The sequence below is a fragment of the Myxine glutinosa genome, chromosome 8, assembly GCF_964187855.1.
Source record: "Myxine glutinosa chromosome 8, kmMyxGlut1.1, whole genome shotgun sequence".
NCBI classification, from domain to species: domain Eukaryota; kingdom Metazoa; phylum Chordata; class Myxini; order Myxiniformes; family Myxinidae; genus Myxine; species Myxine glutinosa.
The window spans coordinates 60,113,352-60,137,391 of NC_136268.1; the positions used below are offsets into that span (position 1 = coordinate 60,113,352).

Below are 24,040 nucleotides of genomic sequence, written 5' to 3' on the forward strand. Positions count from 1 at the left end.
CCTCACCACAAGATTCAGTGTACCATGGACGGGAGGAAGGGTAAGACAATTGAAGACGAGATGGGATAAATCTGTGCATGAGAGAGAGCAGTTTGCTTTGGAAGAATTCCCAGGAAGAATTGATGTCAGAGGCATTAGAGATGGGAGACCAGTCCAGTTGATTGATGGCTGCTTGCAGACCGTGCCAGTCGGCCTGAGTGAAATGCCAGACTCGTCGGCGCTGAGGAGGCTCTCTGAGAATGGCTAGTGAGATGTCCACTTTAACAAGCACATGATCAGAAGAACCGATTGGAGCAGAAGAAGAGCAGCAGACATTTGCAGGGAAGTTAGTCATAACCAAGTCCAGAAGAGAAGATACTCCATTGACTTGGATCCGGGTCGGGAAATTGACAGATTGTGTCAGTCCCAATGAGTCGCAGAAGTCCTTTGCTGAGGTGCCAAGGCTGGTGAGAGATGAACCCACACCCAGCCAGCTGGCATGATGACAGTTGATGTCGCCACATATGAGGAAGAGAGAGTTTGGATGAGTTGATAGAAGTTGGTCCATGTTGTCTGACAGCGAAATGTAAATGGAGTCGTCACTGTTTGGAGGACGGTACAGAACACATATGAACAAAAGGTGGGAGCTAAGAGGAAGCCGTAGCCAGAGGTACTCCTATGGGTGGGGTGGAGAGAGGGCAGTGCAGGGAGAATGAGGAAGAGAGTTTTTGATAAAGATAGCCACCCCACCACCAGGACGAGGCTCAGGTCTATCGTACCGGAGGAGGGAGTAACCAGGAAGAGATATTAAGGAATCAGAGACATCTTGAAGGAGGAAAGTTTCTGTTAAGCAGATCAAGTCTGGATTGTCAGAAGCAACCTGAATGGAGAGATCAATCAGGTTTGAGCGAAGGCCCCGGATGTTTGAGGTCCATACCGTTAGTGAGGAGAGAGGGGGAGCATCGGGTGCAGGACAGGGGAGGGTTAGGGTCAGATGGAGGGTGAGAGGGGGATGTAGGAAGAGCAGTTGATAGTGTGTCAGAGATTACAGAAGAGTTACAAGAAAGGGAAGGATGAGGAGGACGAAAGGTTTGATGGTGATGGGATGAGGCACAGTGAGGGTTTGTTTGAGGGGTGGCAGAGGAAAGTAGAAGGTTGGGGGAGGTGGAGGTATGACATAGAAGGGAGACGAAGTGGGGAGGAGGCAGCTTTGAGAAGGAGGTGGGAGGAGCGAGAATTTGGGAGGGATGGTTGGGGGGGAGATTTGAAGGGGAGGGGTTGGGGGAAAGTTTTGAATGGGAGGGGCAAGGGGGGAGTTTAGGAGGGGAAGGGTAAGAGAGTAGTTTAGGAGGGGAGGGGTAAGAGGGGAGTTTAGGAGGGGAGGGGAAAGGGGGGAGATTTGAAGGGGAGGGGCAAGGGGGGACATTTGGAGGGGAGGGGCAAGGGGGGAGTTTAGGAGGGGAGGGGCAAGGGGGGAGTTTAGGCAGGGAGGGGCATGGGGGGAGTTTAGGAGGGGAGGGGCAAGTGGGGAGATTCGGAGGGGAGGGGCAAGTGGGGAGATTCGGAGGGGAGGGGCAAGGCGGGAGTTTAGAAAGTGGATGATTAATGAAAGATGAACATATATAACAAATTGGGTTTGTTGTGATTTTCAAGTTAGCGATTCGTTTAAGAACGATGGAGGAGGGATGGAATGAATGAGAATTTAGAGCATGGAGTGATTTGGAATCATAAGAGATTGAATATTTTTTTGAAATGGATTGAGTTGAAGAGGAAATTGAAAGGAGCCTTTTAAATAAGAAGAAAAACAGCGTGTTGTAATAAACCACTGAATAAAACACTGAAGGGGATAGTTTAAACATATTTAAACAGAACTTAATGCAAGTTCTATAAGATATGACAAGGTGATAAAATAATCCGTTTGAAACCAACTATGCGATAAAAATAGGAACTCCTGACCTTAACCCAGGCTGAGAAAACATTTACTGCCACCATGTTGTTGTATTGTGTTTGCCAGAATGCGAGGAATTGAAAGTCAGCATAGAGGTTGGGGTCTTTGAGGAGTGATTCCAGCAGGTTGTCCACCGACACAGTTCGGTAGAGATTGAAAATAATGGCCACCAAGGAGAGCTGTGAAAGAGGACACAATTTCAGTCAAGCAGCCCTCACATGTTTCTTAAAATGGGTAGAAGTGGATGAAAAACACTTTTCACATTTTTCATTGTTGAATGAAATACAAAAATGTGATTGAAATATGTATTCCTGTAGGGTCCTGGCATAGTTGCAAAGGTCCAAATGACTTTGTGAAGGGAATGATGTGCCGTAGCCTTGATTGTTCGAAGTCTTTCTCTTCTCTAACCCTTCTCACTGTGATCCTATCACAAGGTTTAGCAGAAGGACTTAGCCCTTGCAATGGTCGATAACCCAACCCGTTTACTAAAATAAACTGGAACAACACACAGTAGTGAGCATACCTCCGCCAGGCTGAACAATTTATGTTTTGTATCCCACTGACACACCAGATCTGAATCCAGATTGTAACCAAAATCTAATTGGCTTAATCTTGTTACCTACCCAACTCATCCACCAAGTTTTGTCATAACCCGTCCACAACTTTTGAAATATCATGCTATATTATATATCGTCATAATTTGGAATTATCCCCTGCGCCCACGAAGCGAAAAGCAGGGTTAGGCGATCGGCTGCATCCGTACGTGTGGCGTACGTGAGTGTCTGCATTTTTAAAATTCATTTTCTCGGCAACCGTTCGTCCGATTAATACGAAAGTTTCACCATAGGAGCACTTCTGCCTGCAGATTATTTTATTCATAATTATGACGTTGTGGGTTACGTGGTACGGATGCCATTTGGAAACACGCTGCACCTCTACGTCTCCAAAACCGCTCAATGGACAAAAATTGAAACATGGCTCATTGTCAAGTACTCTTACTTGTCACACACCCCAACCTGTCCACCAAGATTCATCTCACCTATCCTTCGTGAAGAACAGCGTGGCATTCTTAATGTCTACTAACTAATGTTTAACCCAGTTAAACATCCATCATCGGGAGGGCACACACAAAGATGTCTCGTCCTGCTTGTAAAACACTAGGAGGACAATTAATAGCTGTAGCGAGATTCAAATCCAGGCTAGACAGCTCAACACCAACATCTAATGACATGTTGTGAAGGAAATGATGTCACAGTCTTTTGCTCTTGTGTTGGCAGAACCCAGTTGGTCTTCTTCATCGATCTTCTTGTTCCGCTGACACTGGGTTGTGTTCTGCCATACTATGAGTGATTAAAGAGTGCTTTTACTTACAGAACTGACGCACTGTGTTTAGGTTTGCTGCGGTATTTGTGATAGGGATCGTACACCTTAAATGACAGAGGTGAATGTGCATATTTCGAGGTTACCCTGCCAGTCCTTGTTCACGAGTGATTCCAGGAGGCACTGCTTCAGTTAGGGATCACTCTTATTTTGATTCAACCACAACTTGCAAACACAAGTGAAACAGAAGCCAAACGTTAAATTCTGGAATTTGAAACTTACCAACACCACGATGATGTCCAGAATGTTCCAGAAGCCTTTGAAGTAATTACACTTGTGCTTTGTCAGCTCCAAAATTTCCTCGACAGTGTAATAGAAAATGAATAAGCAGAAGAGAACCTCACAACCCATGAGGAAGTAGTCAAACAATGTGATGTAGCGTAGAAGTTTGACTGTGTAGACTTGAAAAGCTGGCAATGCACCGCCAGTTGCAGGAAACTCTACAAACAGTCTGATGATGAAGAAACACATGCATAACAAATTAGAGTTATCATCACTAGCAGAGTACCCGCCCTAAGGGCGATCTTGTTCCAAGCGTGCAACACATTTTTCTGCCATCTGATATTTTCTGCTGACACAACTACTTTGACTTGGATTTTTGCTGATTCCCTTTGGTAATAGTGCTTTTTCTGATTTCTGTTAGGGTTAGGTATTCCTGGGGGTGTTAGGTATTCCCCTTCCCTCCAAATCTTCCCCATCACCCCTTCCCTCCAAAACTTCCCCATCACCCCTCCCCTCAAAAACTTCCCCATCACCCCTCCCCTCCAAATCTACCCGCTTGCCCCTCCCCTCCAAATCTTCCCCAGCACCCATCTCTTTCAAATCTTCCCCCTTGCCACTCCCCTCCAAATCTTCCCCATCACCCCTTCCCTCCAAAACTTCCCCATCACCCCTCCCCTCCAAATCTACCCCCTTGCCCCTCCCCTCCAAATCTTCCCCATCACCCATCTCTTTCAAATCTTCCCCCTTTCCCCTCCCCTCCAAATCTTCCCCATCACCCATCCCATTCAAATCTCCCCCCTTGCCCCTTCCCTCCTAAACTCCCCCCACACCCCTCCCCTCCGAGACTCTCCCTCGCTCCTCCCCTTCTAGACTCCCCTCTCACCCCTCCTCCTCAATGCATCCTCCCCACTTCTTCCCCATTCCAACTTTCACCTTCATCTCCCCCAACCTTCTGCCTTGCTCTTCCACCTCCTCAAATAACACCTCACTGTGCCTCACCCAATCACCATCAAACCTTTTGTCCGCCCCATTCTTCCCTTCCTCCAAGCTATTCTGAAATCTCTGACACACCTTCAACAGCTCTTCCTACCTCTTCCTCCTCTTCCACATCTTACCCTTCCCCTCCTCCCCCCCCCCCCCGTTCTGTATCCGATGCTCCCCCTTCCTCTTCGTTAACGGTATGGACCTGAAACATCCGGGGCCTTCGCTCAAACTTGACTGATCTCTCCATACAGGTTGCTTCTGACAAACCAGACGTGATCTGCTTAACAGAAAATTTCCTCCTTCATGATGTCTCTAATTCCTTGGTATCTCTCCCAGGTTACTCCCTCCTCCGGTACCTCGTCCTGGAGGGGGGGGGGGGGGGGTTGGTATCTTTATAAAAAAACTCTCTTCCTCACTCGCCCTCTCTCCACCTCACCCCCAGGAATACCTTTGGCTACGGCTTCCCCTTCGCTCCCACCTTTTGTTCATATGTGTGTTGGACCATCCACCAAACAGTGATGACTCCATCTACATCTCGCTGTCTGATAATATGGACCAACTTCTATCTACCCATCCCAACTCTCTCTTCCTCATATGTGGTGATTTCAATTGTCACCATGCCAGTTGGCTGGGTGTGGGTACCTCTCTCACCAGCCATGGCTCTTCAGCAATGGACTTCTGCGACTCACTGGGACTGACACAATCTGTCAATTTCCCGACCCGGATCTCAGTCAACGGAGCATCTGGACTTGGTTATGACTAACTTCCCTGAAAATGTCTGCTGCCCTTCTTCTGCTCCAATCGGCTTATCTGATCATGTGCTTGTTGAAGTGGACATCTCTCTGACCATTCTCAGAGAGCCTCCTCAGCGTCGATGAGTCTGGCATTTCACTCAGGCCAACGGGCACGGTCTTCAAGCAGCCATCAATCATCTGGACTGGTCTCCCATCTCTACCGCCTCTGACATCAACTCATCCTGGGAATTCTTCCAAAGTAAATTGCTCTCTCTCATGCACAGATTTATCCCATCTTGTCTTCAGTTGTCATACCCTTCCTCCCGTCCATGGTACACGGAATCTTGTGGTAAGGCTGTTGCCCAGAAACAACTTGCTTTCGTCTCCTGGAAAGCAAATCCAACGGAAGGAAATTCATTTCCTTTCACAAAGCCCGAAACAAGTGTGTGTCCACCCTCAGGAGACCCAGGAAACAATATCTCTCCGTTCTCAAGACCGAACTCTCTTATCTGTCTCCCTCTTCCAAATCATGGTGGCATCTTGTCAAATATGTTTCTGGTGTTTGTTCCCCCTCCATCCCCTCCCTCACCTCAAATGGCTACACGGCTGACTCCGCATGTGAAAAAGCTGAATGCCTCAACTCTGTGTTTGCCTCTAAATCTTGTGTCCCAAACCCATCCCTCTCTGTACCCACCGTACCCAGTCATACCCAGCTGCTCCTGGTCTCTGTGTCCTTTCCTTCTGACAAGGTGGAAAAGTTTCTGTCAACCCTCGACTCTGATTCTGCAACTGGACCTGACGGCATCAGCCCACGGGTCATAAAATCCTGTTCTTCCGCTCTTTCACTCCCTCTCTCTGTTCTCTTCACCCTCTCTTTTGCTCAAGGTCATCTGCCATCTGCTTGGAAATCAGCCAACATCACCGCTTTGCACAAAAAAGGTGCAAAAACAGATCCTAGCAACTACAGACCAATCAGCATTCTCCCAATTATCAGCAAAGTCATGGCATCCATCATTGCTTCAGATATGAAATCTTTCCTCTTCTCCAATGGCTTGATCTCTGATCATCAATTTGGTTTCAGACCTGGTCACTCTACTCTGGACATGCTGCTTCTGCTTTCTCAACAATGGATGAAGGTCCTCAATGCCAAACAGGAAATTAGAGCTGTCTCCCTTGACATATTACGTGCCTTCGATACGGTTTGGCACCCCACTCTGCTCACCAAACTCTCCTCCTTTGGTATCGATGGAAATCTCCACGCATGGCTGGTGGACTTCCTCTCTAGTCAGAGTCAACGTGTGGCCCTGAATGGGTTTCTCTCATCTCCTCTTCCTTTTCAGGCTGGAGTTCCCCAAGGCAGTGTTCTGGGCCCTGTGCTTTTTCTTGTCTTCATCAATGATCTCTCTGACTCTCTTGAAAATCCTCTCCATCTCTTTGCTGATGACTCTACTCTCTGTCGCTCCATTCCTCATCCCTCAGATCGGCAGTCTGCAGCCTCCTCACTCTCTGCAGACCTGGACAAAATCACAGACTGGGCAAACAAGTGGAACATGTCTTTCAATCCTGACAAATCTCACACTCTTACGATGTCTCTCCGAAAAGACCGACTGGACAACCCTCCCATCCACTTTCTGAATAATCCTCTCCAAGAAGTTCTGTCGCTCAAGCTTTTGGGTCTCACTATCTGCCATGATCTTTCCTGGGAAAACCACATTTCAAATCTGGCCTCCAAAGCCAGTCGCCGACTGGGCATCCTCCGTCATACGAAGTCCTTCCTTGGCACACCTGAGCTCCTCACCTCATACAAGGCTTTCATCCGCAGCTCAATGGAATACTGCTCTCCCCTCTGGGCTGGTGCTCCTGCCTCACACCTAGCTCGTCTTCACGCTGTTGAAACCAAAGTGTTCAGAATCATTGGAATCTCCCGCGATGAAGCTAACTCCAAGGGCCTTTCACTCACTCACCGCAGGCAGGTTGGTGGTCTTTCCATCTTCTACTGACTCCTCTCTGGCCTTGCCCCCTCAGCTCTCTCTGGGCTCTGTGCCCCAAATATTCCTATTCCTGCAACCCTCTTATGGTTAAACTGCCAAAATCAAGACTCTCTGCTCACCTTCACTCCTTCATTCCTCTTTTCTCCCACCTCTGGAACAATCTCCCTCACTCTCTTCAATCCCACTCCACCCTCCAGGTCTTTAAAACAGCTGTTCACCACCATCTCTTATCTTCTGCCATCCAAAACCTTGATCTTTTCTACCCCCGCTAATTTCACCCCAAATCCACTTTTTTGAAATACCAACTTCTGTCCTGGAAGTCCTTGGTGTCCTTGTGTTTTATACTTCTCCCAACCCCCCCCCCCCCCTTCCCACACCTCCTCCCCCCAAGCCCTCTCCCTCCCACACATCTCCCTGCTCTCAAATGTTGTGTTTGTGTGCTTCCCCTTCTCTCCCCATCTTGTATTCCGCTCCCTCTTTTTATATATTTTGTTTGTCTGGTTGATTTGTTTGTGAAATAAATGTTAGCTCTTTACGAGCCTCGATTCAGTATACAAAAAAAAACAAAAAAAACCGAATACACACTTTGGTGGTTTTAAAATGACAGAATATGTCTTTATTAGAAAAAAAAAAAAAGAACCTTGAAGACGACGCTGCTAACAAAATACACCGCTCTAACGCATAACCACGAGTTTAAACTACATTTACAACAAATATGAAAACTATTTTCATCTCACAATGTTAAATATAGAATATATAGAAGATAATGTTAAAAAAATGATCCCTATCTTCCAATGGTAAACAATCCTTCAAAAAATTCCTGGATCCGGAATAATATCCTGAGCTTCACCAAAAACTAATCAATTCTTCCTTATCCCAAGGGCAATCATCCCACCAACTTTCATCCAAATCCGTTCAGAACTTTTCCAGATATCTTGTTCACAAACACATGAACACACACACGCACACACACACACGGACACGAGTGAATGCATTAATCCCTGGCGGGAGTAATTACTTTTTCTAGGCGGTGCTTTCGATCAAGTACGTGCTTCCTAGATTGTAAACAAAATAAGTGAAATGTAAGTTAAGTCAGTGATATGTCGACAAAACAAAGCAGTAGCTGGTCAAAGCAATTGATCAAATTTCCTTTATCCAAGTAGGTTACCTATTATGAACATACCTCATTATACAGAAGAGGTTCACGTTTGCATTATATGTAGAGAAATCGAAGAATACAACACGTGTTCCACGGTCCAACCATTTGCTTGACTCTAACGTTTCCAAAATCTCCCTGTTGTCATTGGACGAACGTGACAGATCCGTGTAATAACCAGCACCACTGTAAGTAGCCATATGACCCCAGTGTGTGGAGCCATTGAGTTCATTGCTGGTCATGTATTTCCACCTGTTGTAAAAAAAAAAAAAAAAAAGTTTCAGTGAAATTTAAAATACTAGGGCATGCCCGTACTATATATATATCTAAAAGTATATCCCCCCCCCCCCCCTCTATTTACATGCAATGGTTTGGTCCAAAGCTAACGGCTTGCGAGTACGGTGACAATCCCCCCCCCTCTATTTACATGAAATGGTTTGGTCCAAAGCTAACGGCTAGCGGAGTTTGGTAAAGAAATCGCCATAGCGTGCACAAATGCGCAGGAAAGCGAAAGAATCGCAAATTAGTTTTAATTAGTTTTAAAACATAGTTTAACGGCAACATAGCGGCAACATAGTTTGCCAACGTGAAATAAATGAATACGCTCTCAAATGTGCCAAAAAAAAAAACAAACGCTACCCGTACGCTCTACCCCGCCCGTACGTCCGTAAACAAAAAAAACAACGCTCTTCGCTTCCGCCCTTCGCTCTGACTGAATTGGGAGAAATAATGCGCATAAGAAATCGAGAAATTATTATTTTCTCCGGAAGAAATCGAATTACGTACCGTAATGGCGCACGCGCTGGGCTCAGCATCAGCTCGCTCTCACATCGGCCACGCCTACGCAATAACGCGTTCTGTGATTGGATGCCGGAAGTGCAGTCCTCACTGTCCGGAAGGTCGTATATCGCAGTTACGATGAATCGCAAATTAGTTTTTATTAGTTTTAAAACATAGTTTAACGGCAACATAGTTTGCAAACGTGAAATAAATGAATACGCTCTCAAATGTGCCATCCGAGGCAGAGTGTGTCCGCCACGTTCGGCACACGCGATAGCTCGCTGCTCTCTGATTGGTTGAATCGTTTTTTGGACATAGCTCGGTAAGTAATTGTCCGATTAATATGAAACCTTGAAAAGGCACATCCTCGGGTCCCCAGCAATATACCTGGCAAGTTTCAAGTATATCGGACCGGTAGTTGTCGAGAAACAGCGGTCACAGACATACAAACAAACAAACAAACGTACAAACAAACATACACACAGAGATTACTGGAATTATAGATAGATTGACACAAAAGATTAACATCCTTCAACAGAGGGTACTTATTTATGTACAAAATAATCATTTAGTTGTGATCATGAAATTGACGATGTTCGTTAGGTTCACTATGTTAACAAATATAATTTCGTTCAAAACTTTGGGAGATTAGCAAACCTGTACATTTTTGGAATCATCAGAGCATGGAGAATCCGAAAATCAATGTTGGCATTTGCAGACACCTGCATGGCCGCCATTTTGGATTTTCAAAATGGCCACCATAAAATACATATTTTGCGCGATCTCGGCTTCTAGTCAACCGAGAAACTTAATTAAATATGCTAATCCGATGTTTTCTGGGTCAAGGAATCCAATAAAGGTCTCAAAATAGTGCTCAGGATTATAGAAAAGCAACAAACAAAGGTAATTGAAAACCATTTTCTTTATATTTGTGATATTGTAGCGGTTCCCGCTGAATGTACACAATCGCCTTGCACCTGCCAGGACGCGGCCAGGGCGCGATCGCCATACCGGGCTCGTCCGGACGGGCCCAGACGCGCCTCTCCTGGGCATGCCCGGACTCGCTGTTCCCGGGAACGCCCGAACCTCCCGGGCACGCCCGGTCTCGTCTTTCCCGGGCATGCCCGCTCTCGCCTTTCCAGGGCTCGCCCAGAGCGTCTGGGCATGCCCGCTCTCACCTTTCCAGGGCTCGCCCAGAGCGCTCGGGCACGCCCAGCCTCGACTTGCCAGGCCGCGTCCAGGACGCCTGGGCATGTCCAGACTCGCCTTTCCAGGACTCGCCCTTGACACCCGGGCATGCCCGGTCTCGGTTTTCCCGGGCAAACGCCCCGGCATAAATGTGTATATATATTGCTGCCTGATAAACGGGCTTGTCAGAATACCTGAGCTGTTTTGTTTCAATAAAGCAACTCGGACGAATTCCGTCTTTGGTCGCGTCAATTCTTTCGACTCGCGTTGGAGCGCAGCTCCTTCACTGGTGACCTACCGACATGGACACGGCAGTGACTCTTAAACTGCCTACCTTCTGGGAGGCTCACGCGGCTGTTTGGTTCGCCCAGGCGGACTCCCAGTTCGCCCTGCGAGGCATCACCGCGGACGACACCCGCTTCCACCACGTCGTGGCAGCGCTCGGTTCCGCCACCGCGGCCCGCGCCCTGAGCCTCCTCGAGCACCCGCCGGCTGCCGACAAGTATGACGCGCTGAAGACGCTCCTCCTCGACGCTTTCGCCCTCTCACCGGCAGCACGCGCACGGCGCCTGCTCGACCTGCCCGAGCTCGGCGACACGCGCCCGTCTGAGCGCATGGAATATATGCTCTCGTTGCTCGGTGAGCACTCTCCTGATTTTCTGTTCCGCGAGCTGTTCCTTCGCCAGCTGCCTCACCCGGTACGCCTCGCCCTGGCTGGCACGTCGATCACCGATCCCCGCGCCCTCGCCAGGGAAGCCGATAAGATCTCCTCGGCGGGCCAACACATCGGCGTGGCTACCTGGAGCCTGCCGCCGTCCGAGGCGACGCCCACGACGCCCGAGCGCCCTGCGCGGTTGGAGGCCGAACTGCCGGTGTGACTGGCGGCCGCCACGCCGTGCCGACCGCTTCCGACACGACGGCCGGGGCCTCCACCTGACCAGGCGTGGTGTTATTACCACGCCAGGTTCGGACACAAGGCTCGGACGTGCCGACCCCCGTGCACTTTCGGCAAGTCGGGAAACGGCCGGGCCGGCGTTCATTCCCAGCCATGAGCGCCGGCCACTCGGGCAACTTGCTTTTTATTCGGGACAAAGCGTCCGGGCGGCGTTTCCTTTGTGACACCGGCGCCCAACTGAGCGTCATACCCGCCTCTGAGCAGGACAGGTGGGACGCCATTTGCGGCCCCTCTTTGGTCGCTGCTAATGGCTCGGCCATACGCACTTTCGGCCCACGCGACGTCACCCTCTGCTTCGGCAGCCAGCGCTTTCAGTGGACCTTTGTGACCGCCTGCGTCCCCATGGCTTTGCTGGAGGCCCGACTTCCTCTGCGCGCACGGGCTGCTGGTCGACGTCAAACATCGTCACCTTGTCAACACCGAGACCTTCAGCTCCCTGGCGTGCACGATGAGCAGCTCCGCGCCGACCGAACTGGCGTGCGCCCTCCCCACGGCGAATGAGTTCGCTCGCCTGCTCGCGGAATTCCCGGCCCTCACGCGGCCGACGTTTTCGGCCGTCGCAGTGCGGCATGGGATCGAGCACCACATACCCACTACGAGCCCGCCGGTCTACGCCAGGGCCCCCCGCCTCGACCCGGCCAAGCTCGCCGAGGCAAAGGCCGAGTTCGACGCGTTGGAGCACCTCGGCATCGTGCGGCGCTCCAATAGCGCGTGGGCCTCACCACTGCACATCGTGCCAAAGCCGGGGGGCCCGTGTGGCGACTACCGCCGCCTCAACGACGCTACCACCCCCGACAGGTACCTGATCCCACACATCCAGGACTTTTCTGCCCGTTTGGCGGGACGGGTCATATTTTCCAAAATTGACCTGATACGGGGATACCACCAGGTACCTGTCCGGGCGGCCGACGTCCCGAAGACGGCCGTCATCACGCCGTTCGGCCTGTTCGAATTTTTGAGGATGCCGTTTGGCCTCAAGAATGCGGCCCAGGCGTTCCAGCGCTTAATGGACGGCGTGCTGCGCGACCTGCCATTTCTTTTCGTCTATCTGGATGACATCCTCGTCGCCAGCACGTCCCGCGCTGAGCACCTCCTCCACCTCCGAACACTGTTCGGTCGCCTCAGCGAGCATGGCTTAATTGTCAACCCGGCCAAATGCCACTTCGGCACGACGACAGTTGACATTTTGGGCCACCGCATCACCAAGACCGGGGCCGTGCCGCTACCGACCAAGGTCGAGGCCATCACCACATTCCCGCGTCCCCGTTCCATCAAGGCCCTACAAGAGTTCCTCGGCATGGTGAATTTTTATCACCGATTCGTGCCCCGCGCTGCTCAGCTCATGCGGCCCCTTTACGAGGCCCTCCGGGGCAAGCCGGCCAAGCATGACATCGTTTGGTCTGCGGCCATGGACGCGGCCTTCGCGAGCGCAAAACGGGCCCTCGCCGACGCAACGCTGCTGGCTCACCCGGTGCTCAACGCGCCCATCGCCCTCACTACGGACGCCTCCAACTACGCGGTGGGCGCCGTCCATGAACAATGGGTGGATGGGGTTTGGCAGCCACTCGCTTTTTTCAGCCGGCAGCTCTGGCCGAACGAGTTAAAATACAGCACGTTCGACCGCGAGCTGCTCGGTCAATTCCTGGCCGTTCACCATTTCCGACACCTCCTGGAGGGCCGTCCGTTCACGGCTTTCGTCGACCACAAGCCGTTGGTCTACGCAATGGCCAAAGTCACGGAGCCGTGGTCGGCCCGCCAGCAGCGCCACCTCTCCGCCGTGTCGGAATTCACCACGGACATCCGGCACGTCGCCGGCAAAGACAACGCCGTGGCCGACTGTCTTTCTCGGGCCAGCGTGAACGCGGTCCACCTCGGCGTGGACTTCGCGCTCATGGCGGCCGACCAGACCACCGACACCTCGGTGCAGGCCCTCCGGGCGGCGGACACGGGCCTCCGCCTGGCCGACATGCCCTTCGCGGGCACCGTCCTGTTCTGCGACGTCTCCCAGGGCCAGCCTCGCCCCATTGTGCCCGTTTCCTGGCAGCGCCGCATCTTCGCCTCCATCCACGGCCTTTCTCACCCGGGCCGGAAAGCTTCTCAGAAGCTGGTGTCGGCGCGTTTTGTCTGGCACGGCCTTCGACGGAACGTCCGCGACTGGGCCAACGCCTGCACGACCTGCCAGCGGGCCAAGGACCACCGCCGATGTGGCGCAGGCGTTCATCGCCACCTGGGTCGCGCGCTTCGGCGCACCGGCGGACATCTCGTCCGACCGCGGCCCACAGTTCACGTCCGAACTTTGGGGCGCGGTCGCCCGCTCGTTGGGGGTCACGCTGCACCGCACCACGGCCTACCACCCCCAAGCCAACGGGTTGTGCGAGCGGTTTTACCGCTCCATGAAGGCCGCACTCATGGCCGGCCTTCAGGACAACGGTTGGACCGACCGGCTGCCGTGGGTCCTTTTGGGCCTACGCACGGCCCCCAAGGAGGACCTCCGGGCGTCCGCCGCTGAGCTCGTCTACGGCCAGCCGCTCCGCGTCACGGGCGAGTTCGTGCCCGACGCTACCAGCCCCTGGTCCGCCGCACACCAGCGCTCGGACCTCCAGGAGGCCGCCCGACGATTTGCCCCCGTGCCAACGTCCCGCCACGGTGGCCCCCAGTCCTACGTCCCCCCGGCGCTTCGCACAGCGGAGTACGTCTTTGTGCGTCATGACGCGCACCGGGGGCCACTCCGGCCGCCGTACGATGGGCCCTTCCGGGTCCTGCGACGGGGCGACAAGTCCTTCGTCGTCGACGTCGGCGGCCGTTCGGACCGGATCTCTGTGGACCGCCTCAAACCGGCGCACGTGGACGTCGACCGACCACCACGGTTGGCCCTTCCTCTGCGGCGAGGCCGCCCCCCGTCTACAGTTCCCCCCGCTCGACCACCCACCACCGGATCGGACCCCCCCCCCCACGACCCACCAGGGGTCACTTCGGCCAGGTCATCCGGACCCCCCTTAAATTGACCCTACCGGTGCAGGTCGATTCTGGAGGGGCGTGTGTAGCGGTTCCCGCTGAATGTACACAATCGCCTTGCACCTGCCAGGACGCGGCCAGGGCGCGATCGCCATGCCGGGCTCGTCCGGACGGGCCCAGACGCGCCTCTCCTGGGCATGCCCGGACTCGCTGTTCCCGGGCACGCCCGAACCTCCTGGGCACGCCCGGTCTCGTCTTTCCCGGGCATGCCCGCTCTCGCCTTTCCAGGGCTCGCCCAGAGCGCCCGGGCACGCCCAGCCTCGACTTGCCAGGCCGCGTCCAGGACGCCCGGGCATGTCCAGACTCGCCTTTCCAGGGCTCGCCCAGAGCGTCCGGGCATGCCCGCTCTCGCCTTTCCAGGGCTCGCCCAGAGCGCTCGGGCACGCCCAGCCTCGACTTGCCAGGCCGCGTCCAGGACGCCCGGGCATGTCCAGACTCGCCTTTCCAGGACTCGCCCTTGACACCCGGGCATGCCCGGTCTCGGTTTTCCCGGGCAAACGCCCCGGCATAAATGTGTATATATATTGCTGCCCGATAAACGGGCTTGTCAGAATACCTGAGCTGTTTTGTTTCAATAAAGCAACTCGGACGAATTCCGTCTTTGGTCGCGTCAATTCTTTCGACTCGCGTTGGAGCGCAGCTCCTTCAATATAACTGTATTACATAATACATGATATTGCAAATCCTTTGAAGTTATACGTATGGGTTTATAAAGCAAGAAAGCAGCCTTGTTAGTATCAGATTGAACTATAAGTCCTATACACAAGATCTACTAGGTCTATGCCGTTCAGGAATATGCTGAATATGCGGAATATATTTTGTATCACTAACATCTGGAAAGTCCTAAAAGTGAAGCAAGTGTTAGGATTAGAAGTCTAATGATCCCACCAATGGTTTTGTTGACCCAGAAAACATAGCATTAGCATATTTAAATAAGATTATAGGTTGACTAGAAGCCGAGATAGCGCAAATTATGTATTTTATGGCAGCCATTTAGAAAATCCAAAATGGCGGCCATGCAGCTGTCTACGCAAATACCAACATAAATTTTTGGATTCCTCATGCTGTGAATATTCCAAAAATGTATAGTTTTGCTAATCTCCCAAAATTTGAACGAAAAAACATGGTGAACCTGACGATGTCTTTAAAATTACATCCACGAGGCGAGGCAATGCAATTCAGGAAAACAAGGATATTTTATCAACGCACGCTGGGCTGACTTGTTCCCCAAAAGGGGTGTGATCTTCTGCACCCTCTGCATAGGGTCCATAACAGCTTTCAATGTCATCCTTAAAATCCGCATGGATCACACATGATGCGTTGTGCACTTTCAGTTGTCGTATGCGTGGTACACCCAGCAGCAGGTTCTCATAGTAGATGAACGAGTTGTTTATGCCAAGTAATTCATCATTATACCACTTTTCCCAGTAAAGACCATTTAGAACTGGCCCTTGCATCACCTAAGGAGAGCAATAAAATGCAGGAGAAGATAAATGATCAGGCCTGTGTAGGGAAGCCTTGTATTCATTACACCGAATAGATAGCAAATAGATACTCTCCGCCATAACAAACCGAGTATGTGGAATTGACAATGTAATTGTTGAAGGAGTGTTCCAGCATTCATTCCAAATGCCTTTTCGGCACGAGGGATGTACAGAACATCTCATTGCCAGTTTCTATGTAACGCAACTGCCTTATGCAATAATCGTTCAGCATGTGCAACTTGTGCATCATGAGGTTTTTAGATGTGAAGCAAGGAATTCTGAGCAAATTCAAAACAGTCTTTCAGAGACACCATCATGTGGCTCATCCAAAACCACACCGATTACATTATTTAACAATCCCTTATAATGGCACGTTTGTCAAAAAAAATGAAATGAATCAAATAATTGGGACACTTTCAAGCAAGGTCTTCCATTAGCCATGTTGCAAGGCTGCTTAAAGCGAGGAGAGGAACTGTTTATGACCTAAGAAGATGTTATCAAACCATTGGATCAACAAAAGATATGCCAACAAGTGGACATCCTAGGATAATGACTTCTGCTCAGGATCGATACATTTGCATGACCCATCTACGCAATCGGTTTCAAACTGCCAAGGGCACTCCAAACACACTACCTGGACCTTGATGCAGTGAGTGCATCTGGAGGTGGACATTCCCTGTGTTGAGATTATTACTTCTACGTCGGATCCCCATGTGAAAACATTTGCCAAAACGCACCAATACATGATTAGGTCACAATGAAATGGACATGTGATTATTCACCTTTATCTCTGTCAGAAGTTTTCACCTCATCAACCTCCCATGATGTCACTAATATATCGCACCAATAACAATCCCGTGTTTTTTTTCATGCCAGAGTGTATTTGTAAGGGCTTGTTGCAATCACTAATTGACATTTTCCAAGAGGATAGTCCAATATAGTATATTTAGTTCAAAGATATTCATGGGCAAATCATATGATAGCTGGCTTCCTGTTGCATTCCCAGTTGAGATACGGGGTAGGAATTTGGAAAAATGGCCATATTCCTGGCACACAATGGCCTCATTTTCAATGTATACCATATTCTTTAGAGAGCAGCGGTGCTGCTGAAGCAGTCTCATGCCAAGGGTTATGCTGGGGTGGTTTGCTGTTACTTTCTCAACAATCAGCAGGGGCAGGAATTGGTAAGTTATCCAGGGTATTGTGATAACTCATTTGCTCTTCGAGAAAGGCACTGAGGTATCTTTAATGTACACCGACAACCTTTACTGCCAATCAGATCCTCCAACTTGAGGTCTCTCCAATGAATACACACATTGATGCATCACCCCTACATGCCAAACACCCGGGTGAGATTTATAGCTGGGTCAAAATTCGAATCCAGGCTTGAGAGCTGAAAGGCGAGTGTGTACAACCACTTAGCTTTCCTGCCTGCTACAATTATATTATTAGTCCCCTACCAGTGTACACCGGAGGGGACTATAGGTTTGCACGCCGTCCCTCCGTCCGTCAGTCCGTCAGTCCGTCAGTCCGTCACGTAAAGAACAGTTTTCCGGACTTTTTTTCTAAACGCTTAATGCTAATGATTTCAAACTTGGTACATGGTTTCCTCATGATAAGTTACAGATCAAGTTCGAACTTCACGACGTTTCGATCATTTTTGACAAAGTTATGGCACTTTGAACTTTGGGAATTCTGATAATTCTGATGATCCATAATCAGATCATCAGATCATCATTCTGATGATGATGATGAACTCAGTGCCATTTTAAGGTTTAATTTCCTTTAAAAACCAATTTCTCTGCAATAATAGGACCGATTGAGATAAAATTTTCACCATATGATGGACTTGGTCTGTAGAATATTTTAATGGTAATTATGACGTCACAGGTCACGTGGTTGGGTCGCCATATTGTTTTTTGTGAAAACACGAAAACCCCTTTTTCTCTGCAACGGCTGAAGAGATCGAGGCCAAACTTTGCAGGCAGAATCGCATACCCATGACGAACAAAAAAGTCAACGAGCATGACGTCATGCATCACATGGTTTCAGAGTTATGAGGTTTTTAAGCATGAACCTTTAAAACCGAGCTCCTCCCTCATTTTTGATCCAATCGAGGGGAAACTTCACAGATCTGTTCAGCACTAAAATGTCCTTTTGGAATTTGCGATAGGGCACGTGGTTTGGCAGATATCGTTAATTAAACGAAAATATTTTTTAAAATGGATATCTCTTGTTTATTCTCGAGTTCTCCTCAAGCCGCACCGCTCCTCAAGTTCTCCTCAGTGCCATTTTAAGGTTTAATTTCCTTTAAAAACCAATTTCTCTGCAATAATAGGACCGATTGAGATAAAAAATTTCACCATATGATGGACTTGGTCTGTAGAATATTTTAATGGTAATTATGACGTCACAGGTCACGTGGTTGGGTCACCATATTGTTTTTTGTGAAAACACAAAAACCCCTTTTTCTCTGCAACGGCTGAAGAGATCGAGGCCAAACTTTGCAGGCAGAATCGCATACCCATGACGAACAAAAAAGTCAGCGAGCATGACGTCATGCATCACATGGTTTCAGAGTTATGACGTTTTAAAGCATGAACCTTTAAAACCGAGCCCCTCCCTCATTTTTGATCCAATCGAGGGGAAACTTCACAGATCTGTTCAGCACTAAAATGTCCTTTTGGAATTTGCGATAGGGCACGTGGTTTGGCAGATATCGTTAATTAAACGAAAATATTTTTAAAAATGGATATCTCTTGTTTATTCTCGAGTTCTCCTCAAGCCGCACTGCGCGTCCTCAGCCTCCTCTCGCGAACGTCAACAGCGCGACACAGCGCGTGCTTTCCGGAGGGGCGGAGCCAAGCCGAGCAACATATATACACAAAGAATTAAGTTAAGCACCCCTACACAACGAATTAAGGTAAGCACCCCCTAATATATATTCTTTGTGTATATGTATACATTGGCATATATTCTAAGGTATGTGAGATCAAATAATGATTGGTATGACATTAGTTATTGACGTTATTGACGTTATTGACGTCACTTACACGTTATTGACATTACACGTTATTGACGTTATTGACGTTATTGACGTTATTGACGTTATTGACGCAAAGATCGCTAGAGGTCTTCTCAGAACAATGACTGTACGTTAGAAAACATAAACGTCATCCACACTGTCCGTGATGGACCTATAGCTCCATACTTAAATTGAGGTGAAAATATGCCTAAAATTCCCAAAAAATTTCACCTTAAATTATGCAGAATAAAATATTGAAAACGGCATGATTGTTATGTTTTTATGTGACCATAATATCACTTCTCCAGAAAATATAGCAATATCATGGGTGTATTACACTGTTTTGACGACAACGAACTTGTAATGTGCGAGGTTGTAAAAAAACGGGGGGGGTGCTTAACTTAATTCTTTGTGTATATATACACATCGATCATTGATCGTGAACCGGAAAATATAATAAACAAGCATTCTGAGTATTGCGCTGCAATACATGTCCCCTACCGGCAGTCTGTCGTCCAGAAAACTGTTGGGGAAATTACCAAAGGTTATTCACCCACAAGTTCTGAATCGTTCCCAACCGCTAATTACCTCAGGACGGGTTCACCTGTGATTCGCACTCAGGACTTCGATTTATACACCTTGCAGACAGGTCAGCAGAAGCACGAGCAAATAAGTTGTTGATAAAGAACCGTTCGAGTCGCTAAATATCAGTAATTTATTATATTTTCCGGTTCACGATCAATGATCGATGTGTATATATATGTTGCTCGGCTTGGCTCCGCCCCTCCGGAAAGCGCACGCTGTATCGTACTTTTGACATTCGCGAGACGAGGCTGAGGGCGTGCGGTGCGGCTTGAGGAGAACTCTGGAATAAACAAGAGATATCCATTTAAAAAAATATTTTCGTTTAATTAACGATATCTGCCAAACCACGTGCCCAATCGCAAATTCCAAAAAGACATTTTAGTAGATTGACATGCTGAACAGATCTGTGAAGTTTCCCCTTGATTGGATCAAAAATGAGGGAGGTTTTAAAGGTTCATGTTTAAAAACGTCATACCTCTCAAACCATGTGACGCATGATGTCAAGCTCGCTGACTTTTTTGTTCGTCATGGGTATGCGATTCTGCCTGCAAAGTTTGGCCTCGATCTGTTCAGCCATTGCAGAGAAAAAGGGGTTTTAGTGTTTTCACGAAAAACAATATGGCGGCCGAACCACGTGACCTGTGACGTCATAATTACCATTAAAATATTCTACAGACCGAGTCCCTCATATGGTGAAAATTTGATCTCAATCGGTCCTATTATTGCAGAGAAATTGGTTTTTAAAGGAAATTAAAACTTAAAATGGCACTGAGATAAGGATCATCAGAATTATCAGAATTACCAAAGATCAAAGTGCCATAACTTTGTCAAAAATGATCGAAACGTCGTGAAGTTTGAACTTGATCTGTAACTTATCACGAGGAAACCATCTACCAAGTTTGAAATCATTAGCATTAAGGGTTCAGAAAAAAAGTCCGGAAAACTGTTCTTTGGGTGACGGACTGACTGACAGACTGACGGACAGACGGACTGACAGACTGACGGACGGAGGGACGGAGGGACGCGTGCAAACCTATCGTCCCCTCCGGTGTACACCGGTAGGGGACTAATTACTGATGGTTTCAGAGTTATGACGTTTTTAAGCATGAACCTTTAAAACCAAGCCCCTCCCTCATTTTTGATCCAATCGAGGGGAAACTTCACAAATCTGTTCAGCATGTCAATCTACTAAAATGTCTTTTTGGAATTTGCGATAGGGCACGTGGTTTGGCAGATATCGTTAATTAAACGAAAATATTTTTTAAAAAATGGATATCTCTTGAATCGCTAGTACCTCAGACCGTGAGTTGGTAATAATTTATATAATTCACACAGTGCAATACGTGCAGGCCGCTCCACGGAGCGACCTTGCAGGCTTATCAACGAGGTGAGGCGTGACACACGTGTCTCAGCATACCTCAGATCAAGTTTGAAAACCAGCATCAACCGTGCATAAATTTGCATATTCGATCATTTTTGACAAAGTTATGGCACTTTGAACTTTGGTTGGGGACATGTATTGCAGTGCAATACTCAGAATGCTTGTTGAAATGAAGTTGTGACATGATAACGCATTTGAAGGCATTCTCTATATTGAGGTACATGTCACAGTTTTGATTTGAATCTCGATTGAGGGAACCAAATCCCAATTAGAAATACTGTACAATTCTCATGGAATGCCATGAGGAGGCGTTGAATCTCTGAGCACGTATATCTTTGGATGGAGATATAAAGCAGGCTGTACTGCCTGTATTTAGGTTTGTGGACATTAAAAATCATGTGGTATTATTAAAAATAGTAGGCCAAAATTACGAAATCTTAACTTATTCCACACAGAAATCCTAAAATGGCCAGGATAATATTGTTGCGAATATGGAATTTGGCCTCCATATCCGCTTGTAAATATTCCCCTATTTTCTCCAATACTCCCCAACTTTCCCCAATCCCCCATTCCCTAGTCCCATTGCATGTAAATAACAATCAGTAGAGCCGACCTTCCCCTTATTCCCCCATTAAATGTCGTGCCCAGGTCCACCGCACCACACGTAGACAACTTTCGGACATCTTCCTAGTTATTCTTATTCTATGTCAGTTAAGGCCTCGTCTCCATTAATTATGACTCTTCGTTGCACCAGAATGTGATTATATGGCACCAGTAGTGAGTTTAGGACCTTTCCCATACCTCCTCCCATCTTCTTCCCCGTCTACAACAACAGAGGGGCACGGCGCTGCGCGGGGGGGAGTGTGCGTCCTCCCACCGGCTCGGTTCGCCGCCATCGACAATGCGCTCCAGACGATGCGCTCCAGACCATGCGCTCCACGGGGTTACCACGAAGGGGCTCCTTGTCAGCTCCTCGTCAAGGGCGGAGCCTGGTAAATCCCCCGCACGCACCCAATGAGAAGCAACGTGCCGATTCCACGAGGCGGAGCTAACGAGCCGAGGGCGTGTCACTCCCCGCCGGATATACGCGGCCACGTAGCGGACGTGACGTCAGATGCGCCCCCAGCTGGAGAAAGAACGTTGCGTACGACCGCTGAGAGGAAGAGAACCCGCCTGTGAAAGAACGTTACCACCTCGAGCGCTGTGCAACCTTCCGCATCTCTGGACCGGACCGGGTCGACCCTGTCCTTGAGCCAAGAGTGCACCTTGAGCCATCGATACCCGCTGTCCTTTCCATCAATCCCCGTGTGAGTCAGCGTTGTCCCGTTTATCTGTCGTCTGTCTCGGGTTAATATAAGAGTGTGTCTAAGTGCCTGTCTTTCTATGATGTACCTCTCGTCCCTGTAATCTAACCTTTCCGTACGAATATAATCTCCTCCGGAGGTCTTGAGAACCGTATCCCTGGTGTCGTCATTTTATAACCCAGCCGGGTGTCTTCTTTTCCTTATTGAGCCAGCGTGGCGCGACTAGTCAACGTTCGGGTATAATATCGAGTATAATCTTGTGCAGACGTGGTCATCCCAAACAAAACCGCTCGGTGAATAACATCCAAGCCATGTCTGTAACAATTGGTTGTCAGGAGTTGGATTCGAACCTGGGACTAAATTTATTTAGCCCAAATTTTGGAACACCAATTGTACTATTAGAGTAACAATTGGTTGTCAGGAGTTGGATTCGAACCTGGGACTAAATTTATTTAGCCCAAATTTTGGAACACCAATTGTACTATTAGAGTAACAATTGGTTGTCGAGGAGTGAGATTCGGACCCGGGACTAAATTAGTTAGGCCCAAATTTTGGGAGGGAAAATCGAGCCGGAGCGCGTACGGCGCTCGACCGAATCGATTCGGAGCGCGGGACCCGCGGTTACTGCGCTCGCCGAAATTATAACGGAAAAAAAAAAAAAAAAAAAAATTTGGATTTGTTTTACGAAACTCGAATTTTGCAAGTCGCGCTATGGCGGATCAAGACGGCTGGGGTCCGGTAGGGGAGAGTGAAGCAGGGTCGGTCCAGGACCAAATTGAGACACGTGAGGAGAGCGAAACAGCGGGGGTAGCAGACGCGCGAAATGGCGCCTCGCACATAGCTACGGCGGCCGCACCCGCTGCACAAGTGGGAGGGATGGCCCAGATGCAGGTCCTCATGGAGCAATTTATGGCGCAAATGCAGGCGTCCCTCAAACTGCAGAGTAACCAATTGGGGAACCGGATGGATGCTCAGAGTGAGCAAATGAGGGTTGATAGTGGGCGATTAGAGGGCCAAATGGGGGTAATGAGGGACGAAGCGAGGGCTCGGAGTGAGCAATTGGGGGTAATGAGGGACGAAGCGAGGGGTACCAGTGAGGGATTAGACAATAATTTTAAGGGATTAGACAATAATTTTAAGGGATTAGACAATAATTTTAAGGGATTAGACATGAAATTTGGGAAATTAGACGATAGATTAGGGGAAATACAGGAGGGGTTAACGGGGGTAGAAAACAGAATGGCCGCTCAAGAGCATCAGATAGAGGGAGTGAAAAATGGGTTAGAGGGGTTAGAAAACAGTATGGAAGGCAAATTGAGGGACATGAGGGACCAAGCGGAAAGGGAAGTTAAACAAATGGAGCAGCAGATAGAGGGGGTCAGAATGGGGGTAGAAACCAAACTGGATGCTCACAGGGAGGAAATGGAGCAGATGAGGGTGGCATCTGGGCAGGAGATGCAAGTGATGGGAGAGGAGATCAGAAGAGGAGTGAGTGAGGAGGTCGGAGGAGTGCGCGAGGAGGTGAGGCACTGTAAGGAGCACATGGAGAAGGAGGTGAGAAAGGGGACTGTAAAGTTACAAGGGGGCATAGAGGACCTGACGCAGGAGGTGGAGCAGCTGACGGTGGGACAGACGGAGTTAGTGGAGCAGGTTCAAAGGAACACTGCGGTATTAGGAGGTTTAAAAGCGACACAAAACGACATAAAAAACGACTTGATAGCGACAAAGAGGGAATGTCAGATGGTACGCGAGGGACTGACAACGAGGTTGGACGAGGTGATAGAGGTAATGGAGACGAAGGACCGGCAGGTGAGGACGCACCTGGAAACGGTCAAGGTAGCCTTAGAGGATGAGCTTGAGGAGACGTACCGGGGAATAAAAGAGGTGAAGCACAAATTAGAAGAAGTGGAAGAAGGGGTGAGCGAAATT

General features: G+C 49.1%; 2 protein-coding genes across 3 annotated transcripts in view; one reads left to right on the forward strand and one right to left on the reverse strand.

The window, feature by feature from the left end:
* LOC144893281 (uncharacterized) overlaps positions 1–24,040 on the forward strand; it is a 1,021,022-nt gene that overhangs the window by 762,062 nt on the left and 234,920 nt on the right. The window lies entirely within an intron of this gene.
* LOC137432523 (polycystin-2-like protein 1) overlaps positions 1–24,040 on the reverse strand; it is a 99,278-nt gene that overhangs the window by 36,773 nt on the left and 38,465 nt on the right. For both annotated transcript variants that reach the window (XM_068124538.2, XM_078783315.1), the window contains exons 4-7: positions 15,542–15,792; positions 8,422–8,646; positions 3,530–3,758; positions 1,936–2,106 (exon numbers count right to left, since the gene is read on the reverse strand). In XM_068124538.2, the coding sequence (XP_067980639.1) occupies positions 1,936–2,106; positions 3,530–3,758; positions 8,422–8,646; positions 15,542–15,792 (876 nt within the window). The remainder of the gene's footprint in view (positions 1–1,935; positions 2,107–3,529; positions 3,759–8,421; positions 8,647–15,541; positions 15,793–24,040) is intronic.